Source organism: Gossypium raimondii, chromosome 5 (assembly GCF_025698545.1).
Source record: "Gossypium raimondii isolate GPD5lz chromosome 5, ASM2569854v1, whole genome shotgun sequence".
Classification (NCBI taxonomy): Eukaryota; Viridiplantae; Streptophyta; class Magnoliopsida; order Malvales; family Malvaceae; genus Gossypium; species Gossypium raimondii.
In genome coordinates, this window is record NC_068569.1 from 23,866,015 (window position 1) to 23,876,988 (window position 10,974).

Here is a 10,974-nt window from a genome sequence, read left to right on the forward strand (position 1 = left end):
TTTCAAGCTTTAAAAAAAAAATCGGAACAGTCCAGAGGCGAACGAGAAGAGGAGATGAAAGCTGATATATATATATATATATATATATATATATATATATATATATATATATATAGGTGGAATCTCTTTTGAACTAACTAAAATGGATTATTATCATTTTAAATTTCAAAATCTAATAAAATTGAAAAACTTTGATTAAATAAATTTATTTATAAAAATATTTTGTCACATTTAAAATTTCCATTAACGCACAATTTATATTAATTAAATTTAAATTATGTATATAATAAATAATTATATATTCAAAGTATAAATTTTATAAAAAAAATTAGGGGTTGAGGCGAGAAATGGCTCGATGAACTGTAGATTTATTTTACTTTTGTTTATGATTTTGTATTTGGTAAGTTAATATTTGATACATTATTGTAAAATATTTTAATTCCTAAGTATACTTCAAATATTGTAGTATATTCTAATACTTTATTTTTTATAGTATTTTTGTGCGAAGTTTTAAAAATCCAAATTAAATAAGAGTAAACTATAAAAATAGTTACTTTTGTTTGCCTCGTATTACATTTTAGTTATTTATGTTTGAAATGTTACGTTTTAGTCATTTACGTTATCGTTTTGCTACGAAGTAGTCAATCAGCCATTCCGTTACCTCTATAATGACAACCCTACGTGGCAGTCCAAATAGGTTTTAAATGTCAACTTGGATGCCCAACTGGGATGAGAACAATTTTATTAGTCAAAATGGAAAAGAAAACTAAAAGAAAAATGAGACTAATGATTTTTCAAACATAAATAACTAAAATGTAATCTGAAACAAACAAAAATGACTATTTTTATAGTTTACCCATTAAATAAATTTTGTTATTTGATAGATTGGTAGTAAGATGTTTTAATTTTACAAACATTGTCTAATTGTTGTTTAAAAAATCAGATATCTGACAGATGATAGTTTTTAACGTACTTATGGAGTTAACAAAATCTCCACCACTAATGTGTCCATAATAATCTTATTATTTATCGTTGAAATTTTAATATCATAATATTTTTCTTAAAAAATTATAAGAATATTTTAGATAATATTTTAATAATTAATTATTTGTTAAAGTTAATTAAATATTATCAAAATATAACTATAAATTAGAATTGAAAGTAGGCAACTTATTCTGATACCAATGCGGCATCATCAAGCATTAACATAAGTATTGACACAAGCAGACATAAAAAAGAAGAAGAAGAATAAACACGTAAAGTTAGTTACATAATTCGAGCTTAACGAATTCTGTTACTAAGCTCGCGATACGAGCATTGATTTAAATCTAATTTTGGATAATTACAATGTAATAAAACGATTTTAACTCTCAACTTACCAACTATAAGTCGACAATAATCAATGCATTTAATAATAGTATAATAATTCCTCACTTTTCTAACCTTTTACTTACCAAAATACACAAAATAAAACCTTTTATATATGCGATCTTTGTCGTGTTAAAGAACTAGATTTTGTAAATATAGGTTGCAAAATCTCTTGATCAAGCTCAAGATACTCGAGATAATAAGTTTATCAACACTATATTATAATAATTTATATTTATATTTGTTTGCTATGGAATCTAGAATGAAAACTAATAATGTGAGAATAATATTTTAATATGACAAGCGTTTTATATAAAATGATTTTATATGACAATAATCCCTATTATATTTTTGTTTAAATTCATTATTGTCAATCGGTCCAAAAGCTACTATCAAACATCAGCAATTATCATATTTTATATATAATATAATGGGTCATATTTTTAATTTTACAGTTTCTGTGAAATTATCATACTTTTCAGTTAAAATTGTAGTCATTGAAGGAAAAATAATAATCAACCTGGATAGTTATTTTCCATCTTTAAATAAATTTGTTACTGATGCATAAAAAAAACCCAAATTAATTCCCATGAACCCTTGAATTAATTAAAATTACATTTTTTCCCTTCCTTCTAAGAATGAAGATAATTCAATGTCCAAATTTAAAAAAGTAAATCAAATTGCATATATATATTGGTGAAAATAAAATAGAATTATTACAAAATATTAGAAAATCTCAAGAGGAGAAGTTTCATATAACTGTAGACCCTCCTTCCTGCCAAAGGCCATCTTGGTATTACTATTAGCTTCTCCGTTCTTGTCTCTAGGAACATTTTCAATCAACCAATTTTCCTTATTTTGTAAAAGCTATAAGATACACCAGGTTAATGCAGAATTATTGATCTCTTCCATATTGTCTATCTGTATCACAATTCTATCATGTATTCTATTTTGTGTCAACGTCACACCATCGAGAATGCCCCACAATTCAGCTTCAAAAACAGAACATTTACCCAACCTGCAATTGAACCCGAGTAACCATTTGCCACAGAATCACAACATATACACTAAAACTATTAAAAAAACATAATTTAATACAATTCCCTCATTCTTAATTGTGGCAATAAATCATGTTATTGAAGAAAAAAAACTCTACAACATGTAATGTAATACATACCAAATTTAAATTATATTTTACAATCAATTATAATTAAGACAAGACTCATGATCAATTATAATATTTATTTGACTTTTTTATTTTTTTATTAGATATCATTTTATATAAAGCTGTTAGTTATTGTTGAAATAAGCTACTCAAATTCTGAGTATTATAAACTCTTTCTCTATACATGTAATTATGTGTAGCACCCTAATTCCTAATGTAATTTATTACTTTGTTTTACATTATCTACAAATGGAATGCAAATGGCGTAGGGATTTCTTTTTAATATTTTTATTAGATTTTAGTTTGATTTCGGGAAAGACAGATATGAAATCGAAAAGAGAAGTAAAGTTAATGTCGATGGAAGACATTGCTAGTCAAAGGTGATGATTTACAGTAGTGATTATTCTTTTTTAGGAGATGAATAGTTTTAGAGGAAATAAGGATTTTTTTTCTAAAAAAAAGTGAAAATAAAAAAATAGAGTCAACGTCATTAAAGGCTCTCGAGTAAGGATGAAACTTCCCGTAGGAGTAGATCTCGAAATATAGATTTTGAGTTAATTTCATTTTAGGTCTAATTATTTTTATGATATTTTTTAATTAATAAATAATCAATTTATTGATATATAATATTTTGGTATAAGACCTCTAATTGAGCTCAAAATGGAGTTAAATTAAGAAATGCAAATTCGCTTAATATTTTATTTGGTTTTTGGTGAATGTAGGCGCCACCGACGTAGGACATGTTATTTTTTAAATCAAAACTCAACCAGGCTGGCCAAGAAATTTGGGGAACCAACATTACAGACTGCAACATCATCTTAACCCCACTCCTAGCTTCCAAATATTTTATATTTTTATATATTTAAAATTTTATGTTTCAAATTTTGGAGAAGCGTGAGAGAGCACTTATTTCGTTTATTGTTAGGAACCTTTTTTAGTACAGATTTTACCGTAAACAAACATGTAATGTTCATTTTTGTAACTTGGGAGAAAAATTATCTTACCCTGATTAACTAAAATTAATAATATAATTTTATTTTGCAGTAAACAGATTCATGTTCAATTTATAACTAAGCTTTTTAAAAAAAAGTTTAATCATAAATTTAGTCACTAGCGTTTGCATATTTTGTCAAAATGGCCCTAATTGTATTTATTAGCCTTTTTTGGCCATCAACCTTTATTCTTTTTTTTTCCTCAATCGGCTTTTTCTAACAGATTTAATGAATAAATTCAAGGTTTCAAAATTTTTTTTCTTTCAAAAGGTTTACAATCTTTTATGCGTTTGTTTACTGAGAAGTTTTTCTACCGAGTTAATTTTTTTTAGATAATTACATTTATTTTATTTAAATTAAGATTTATTTTAAATTTAATGTATTATTTATTTTATTATTTTCCGCATGTAATTATCTTATTAGGTTATCTAAGTAATAAATTACATCTCATTAAAAATATTTCACATATGAAATTTCACATCATCCCAGTTAAATTTTTAATGGTACTTTCATTAAATCTGTTAAAAAAAACAGATTAAAAAAAAGAATAAAAGTTGATGGCCAAAAAAGACTCAAAAATATAATTAGGACCATTTTGACAAAATATACAAACATTAATGGCTAAATTTATCATTAAACCTTTAAAAAAACTGCATAACCAATTTCCGTGTACATCTCCAACTTTTACAATCAATTGCAAGGAAAACATGCAAAATGCAAAAGGTAGGCAAATTCAACAAAATTTTAGAATTATCATCAACTTCTTTCAAAGCCGTTGAAAGAAAAAGTTAAATGGAATTCCATTTTTCAACTTTTTTTTTTGTCGGTGTAAACAACAATTGTTACTTATTTGTACAATTAGTTTTGCGTATTTTTTGTTGACATTTTTGTGTAATTTCAAGGATATTTTCGGACTTTATTATCGTTAAGGTAGTGTTTGAAAAGTTATTAGGTTATTAAATTTGAGTGTAATTACTCATAATTATTGATTATTGTGAAAGCTCAATTTCGTCCAAGCCTAAATAAAAAAACCAAACAGAAAAAAATAAGTAAAACAAAATTAATTAGAGTCCAGAGTCCACTTATAACAGATTACTGGCCCAAAATTACAAGCCCAAACGACCCAAAATTAAAAAAAAACCCTAACTGCCCAAATGGCCCAAACACCTAAACTGTTTCAGACTAAACAAAAACCCTACCCTAGCTCGCATCGCACCCTAGACTGCACCGCCACCGCTCCTAGCCTCTGCCACCATCAACTGCTCTTCAATCACCACCTGCAAAAAACAACAAACAACACGCAAATAACAGTAGCCAAGCAGGGATAAAAAAAAAGAAAAAGAAGAGAGATTTTAATCTAAAAACGACTATAAAAGCCAAATCTTTGTAATGTTTTAGGGGGTCTTTTTTTCTGAAATAGAAATCGAAATAAAAAAAACACAAACAAAGCAATCAAAATACAAAATCGAAAAAAAACTTCAAAAGTAATCTTTTTTTATTTTTCTTTTTTTGTATCTGTTATTATATATATAAATAAAATTAAAAAAACTCACTTGGTGTTCGTTTTCTGCCGTTGTTCTTTGCATTTTTGGAGATTTTTTGGCTAGTTTCTAAAAAACGACCCTAGATTTGGCTTAAGGAGCCAAAATGATCAAAAATGAGGTTTCTTTTGTATATGTGAATTGTATATATGCCATATGTATGAAATTGATCACATATCCGATAATGCCCAATAAATAATAAGTTCCATTTGGATAAATGAGATTCGATGGATACAGGGTTCCCGAATTGGTTATGGTCCTCCATATGTTGTGGTCCTCCATATGTTGTGGACACACCATAGCTTGAAAGAGTGTCATGTTATTAGCTCTTATGAGCATCCCGATATATGACTCTCTTGAGCTTCCCGTTATATGGTTCTTGCGAGCTTCCCATTAATAGCTCTTCGGAGCATCCTGATTGGTTGTGATCCTGCATGTGTTGTGGACACACCACAGCTCTTATGAGCATCCCAATATATGGCTCTCCGGAGCTTCCCGATATAGCTCTCTTGAACTGCCCGATATATGGCTATCTGGAGCTTCCTAATTAATGGCTCTTCGGAGCTACCCATTATTGCCTCGCATGAGCTTCCCGATTATGGCTTTTATGAGCTTCCCATTATACAACCCAGATAAGCTTCCCGTTACATGGCACACATGAGCTTCATGTTATATGGCTCGAGAGAGGGCTTTCTGATTAAGTGCTCACCCGAATATGAATTGACGGATTTTAGATTCGTACACTTCATGTGTACTACCCTTGTATCCATCGATATTTTTAATTATTCAACGGGTAAAGTTCTGATGTGAGATGATATGAATTCAAGATGAATTACTATGATAAATACTTGAAATACAAAGATATGATATGTACATGTTCATGGACACTTGAAGTGATAAATACATGTATGTGGAAATTGAATATTGATGAGCTCATTCATGTTTCTTGGTATTTATGTGAATTACTTGACTAACATGCTTGATGAGGATATGTGCTAGGCAATTGACCAAATTGGTTTCAACATGTTTATTTGGTTACCTTAAATGTGAATTTAATTGGTAAGTTAAATTCCTGTTATACGAACTTACTAAGGTTTAAAACTTACTCTGTTTTTATTTCCCCAGTTTAATAGTAATTCAGAAGCTCAATTTGGTTGGAAGCTGGTTGGAGCAACATCACACTATCCCTCGGCTCATTTCGGTATAATTCGTAAATTACTTTTGGTTATAATGGCATGTAGAGATTGAATTGGGCCATTAATGGTATGTATGGGATTTGGTTGTAACTAACCTTTAGAATGGCTTGTGATAGATATGTTTTGAAAAGTATATAAGAGTTTAGACATAGTTGATATGTGTTTGAAATGGATGAGTGGTGGAAATCATATGGATAAATTGATAAATGGATGAAATGGCATATTTAGTACAAAGATGTTTTTATATGTATTAGATTAACTTGATAAAAATGAAAACTTGGTCATATGTGTTAACATGTCATATTTGATACTTGATATTGGCTTGATTTGGATGTATTGTATTGACTTGAGAATATGTTTAAGTGTTTATATAGGTGGAAAACAAATTTGGGTAAGAAATATGGCTTGAAAATAGCCCTATTTCGTCCACAGAGGCAGAGACACGAGCGTGTGTCTCAACCGCGTGTGACACACGGCCTAGAACATAGGCGTGTGTTTTGGCCGTGTGTTCCCTGCATCTTAAAAATTTCAAAACAGAATGCTCAAAGTTGATCACACAACCTGGCATACGGGTGTATGGCTTGGCCGTGTGACCCCTGAACCTATTTAATGAAAATTATTATGTTCACACGGCCTAGCACACGAGCGTGTGACTTGGCCGTGTGACCTAAGTCAGAGAGTTACACAAGTATGAACACTGGTTGGGACATGGCCATGTGCCTTACTTCGAATGCCCACACGGCTTGAGACATGGACGTGTCTCTTGGCTGTGTGAACCATACCGCCTGACCACACGGGCGTGTGCCCTCTGCACCTTGATAAAATTTTGAGATTTTACGAAAAATTCTCTGAGTTCCCAATTTAGTCCTGACTTGATTCGAAGGTGTATTTTGAGCCTCGATGGCTCATATAAGGGACAATATGATTGATTTATGATTGATTTCTGATATGAATGTGAAATGATATAAAATGTCTGTATTTGATCTGTAAATTCTGGTAATACTCTGTAACCTTATTTCAGCGATTGATATGGGTTAGAAGTGTTACAGGAAAAGTCTTGAAAATCGAAGGATTGGCAGTGAAATATACCATGGAAATTTCAAAGACCTCAAAGGGGTAAATTCTTTACATGGCTCGTTCTTAAATAAAAGCTGATGACTGACGTGGAGCTTGTTAAGCAGGGAACATGGTATAATAGCTTGTGTGGTATATGTGGTTATCATTCTGAAGATATTTTGCATGTTTTCCGAGAGCGTCTGATAGCTAAAAAAATTTAGAGGCAAGTTATCCTGATGAAACCAATGAGAGCTTTTTTACAAGAGACCTTCTTCAATGGTTAAAGTCTAATTTGCAGAGCCTTACGAAACTAGTCGTCGGTAAGGTAAATTGGTTATGTTTATCTGGTTTATTAACCTGGCGAATTTGGAAGAATCAGAACCTTTTTCTTTTTCAGGGCGTCTCCTGGAACACATGTGAGGTTATTAAGATTTCACATATATGGGCAAAACAGTTTGTTTCTTTTCCCAGAAAGGACGTATCTAGACAGAAGAAACAAATTTCAATAGCCGAGATGTCGAGAAGTTGGATCAATCTCTGCATTGATGTGGCAGTCCAGATAGTTTCAGGTGGTGCTGCAACGGGGGGAGTCATAAGGAATGGAAATGGGAGTGGATTATGGGATATAATAGATATTTGGGCAAATGCTCAGTCTTTGACGCTGAACTGTAGGATATTCTTGACAGTTTAGCTCTCATTCAAAACAGGTGCTATGATGGTGTGCTAATACAAATAGATAGCTTGGAGGTGGTTAAGGCCATTCAAGATTCGTTTTTGTCAAGTTCGAACTCTGCCCTCATTAGAGGTATTCATCATCTGCTGTTGAATGCAAACTCGTGGGGTATTCAACATTTTCCAAGGGATTGCAATAAAACTGCTGGCTGCTTGGCCAAGATAGCCATTGATACAAACCAAAAATTGAAGATTTTTTATGAGATTTTGAGAGAGGTGCTCGCACTTTCTCTTATAACTCAAACAAGTGGCAACTCTATTCAAAGAATTATTATGTAATTAAAGTATTTTATCTGTGTTACTTTAACAAAAGAATATATGTGTTATTGTTTAATTTCAAATGTTTTAACATTTATTATTATAGTACGAGGATAGCATAGATATACTTCGATAAGAGCTTTTACATATTTTAATAATTAAACTATTAAGCTTATCAATTTATAAATATAATTATTATTATCATATGAGTAAAGTTTCGAATCGATTCAACATTTTTTTAATTGTTTTTATTGATAAATATTGAATTTTATATCAAATAATAAACATTTTTAATTTATTAAAACTCAAATGTGCATAATATAAATATTAATATATTAATATATAAAAAAAAAAGAACTCTCACTTTATCGAGGATGGAGCCCTATTTATTAATTTGTGTGATTTTCTACGCCGACCTCACAGAAAGCTTGTTCCATTCCACACTCCACCGGTTTATACACAAACCATCTTAACCACCGACTCAGCAATCATGTGGACCCTTTCCACCTACCTATCAATCACAGCCGTTCATTTATTCCATATCAAACCTTTTCCATCACCCGCTTAAAGTAACACACAAATAAAACATAAATACTTCTATATAATAAATAAATAGCACACAGCAGTCAAACCTCCTCAATATCCTTCACCCATGATGAAACCTCTAGGAAACCTCACCCAAACCCAAGTTTTGGTTCCATAAATACATAGTTTAGGCATCATTGCCAAGAAGACCCTAAGAAAAATGAAGTTATTAAGAAGATCATCATCAAAGGGTGGGCGATCCAAGCCCAATGAAGGTTGCAAAAGACACCCAAAGCATCGCCAATCTCCGGGGGTTTGTTCACTTTGTTTAGTCGACAAACTCTCTAAGTTACCATCACCACCTCATTGCACTTCCACTATTCGTACTGCTACTAAACTTGCAGATTCCAATTGTTCTCCATCATCATCATCTTCTTCTTTGTCATCTCCCTGTTCGTCAGCTTCAGATTCAGCTTTATATTCTTCTTCTTCATCTCCCATGCATCGTTATCGTTTTGGTAAAGATCGGGGTGCGGGCTCTTCGTTTTCTTTGTTATGGTTCAGTGGGAAGAATTTACTCACTAAAAGCAGATCAGTAGCTTTTGTTTCGAGAATCGAAAACAATGGTTATGATGATAAGAAGAAGAAGAAGAAGAAGAAGATCAATGGTGGGTTCTTGTCAAAGTTGATACATTAATGGTGGTGGGTTTTTTTATTTGTTTTCATGCACCAGTTTTCTTGATAAATTACAGTAGTAAGAAGAGATTATATTAAAGCAGAAGATCAATTACAATATATTAGATATAGTTTTGCATATATTGATTCTCGTATTTTGATTCATCTTAGCATATTATATGTAAGGTATTCTACTTTCCCAAACATTTATTTCACTAATGTTTTATTATCCCCATTTGTTGTTCTTTTCATGTGAAGGAAAACGTTGTTTTATTCTATAGGTTTCGAGTTTTTGTTTTAAGTTTTCTCTATACGTATCAGCTTTAAAATTCGTGACTAGCATATATCTCTTAATTAACTTATAAAATACGAAAGTTAGATAATATTATAGTATCTTGCATGTCTAGTTGAAAATTAGGAAAGAATCTGAAATATTTGATATGAAACATAAATATATATATATATACATATGGAAAAAACCTTATAAAAATCAAAGAACATAAATACAGGCAAGGAATTTCATGGGGTTCGCTAAAATTCAAAAGAAGGAATGCAGCATGGTTTGACGTAATGGAACAGGGCCTACAAAGTAAATATAAAAATCAAATAAAATAGGAAAGCCTATATTGACAGCTTGGTAAAATTAATACCACATGCATGTCTCCAGCTTCTTAGCAACTTCCTCCATATGATGATCATCAGCCAGTTCAACCTTTTTGAATCTGCCTCTCTCTCTACAAAATTATTAACAGCTGGCCATAAACCCTAAAAATTCAGATCAAATACATGTAAATTCAACATTTTTATTTAAAATGAGTAACTCAACTCATAGATAGAATATATTTCTACTAATAAAACAAAGAAGAAGAAGAAGAAGAAGAAGATGCCAAAGATAGATTAGCTAATGTTATCTTAACTGACCATAGAATTTAAAATTAGCTTAAACTAATATCTTGGAACCAAACTTTTATTCTATTAACCTACCACTCTACACTATGGAAGGCATAACATGACACCTGTTCATTGCCTTTTTCTTCTTTTAGCATAATAAGGTGGTAGTTAATTTTGAGTGTTTAATTTTAATTTATATAAAAATAGTTTTAGATTTAATTTTTATTTTGACTTGACATTTCAATTTTTATAATGTCAATTAACATAGATATTTTATTATGATAAAAATGTTGATGTGAATTCTTAAAATTGTTAACATACAATTAATAACTATACCTAAATTTTTATATTTGAAAAGTAAAGATATTAAATTCTTGAAAATTAAAATGTGAAAATTAAAATATTTGTGGTTAGATATTGTTGGAGATCGACCTGTATAAATAACGAAATAGAAAAGCAGAGAAGATTGATTACAAAAATCTTACGTGAAAAACCCTTAGGAGAGGATAAAAAATCACGGTCAAATGAAGGCTTCGGCTTTTCACTCAACAAGCAAACGAATGAGAGTACAAGAT

The 10,974-nt window shown here is 30.5% G+C and overlaps 1 protein-coding gene across 1 annotated transcript; it reads left to right on the forward strand.

Annotated features, from left to right (window-relative positions):
• The first annotated feature begins 9,053 nt into the window (after nucleotides 1–9,053).
• Nucleotides 9,054–9,530, forward strand: LOC105770157 (uncharacterized). The gene has a single exon (XM_012591236.2). It carries the CDS (start codon nucleotides 9,054–9,056, stop codon nucleotides 9,528–9,530), a length of 477 nt encoding a protein of 158 aa, XP_012446690.1.
• Nucleotides 9,531–10,974: the final 1,444 nt, after the last annotated feature.

Coding starts and splice junctions, on each gene's coding strand:
- LOC105770157 (XM_012591236.2), top strand. CDS start 9,054: ATGAAGTTATTAAGAAGATCATCATCAAAGGGTGGGCGATCCAAGCCC.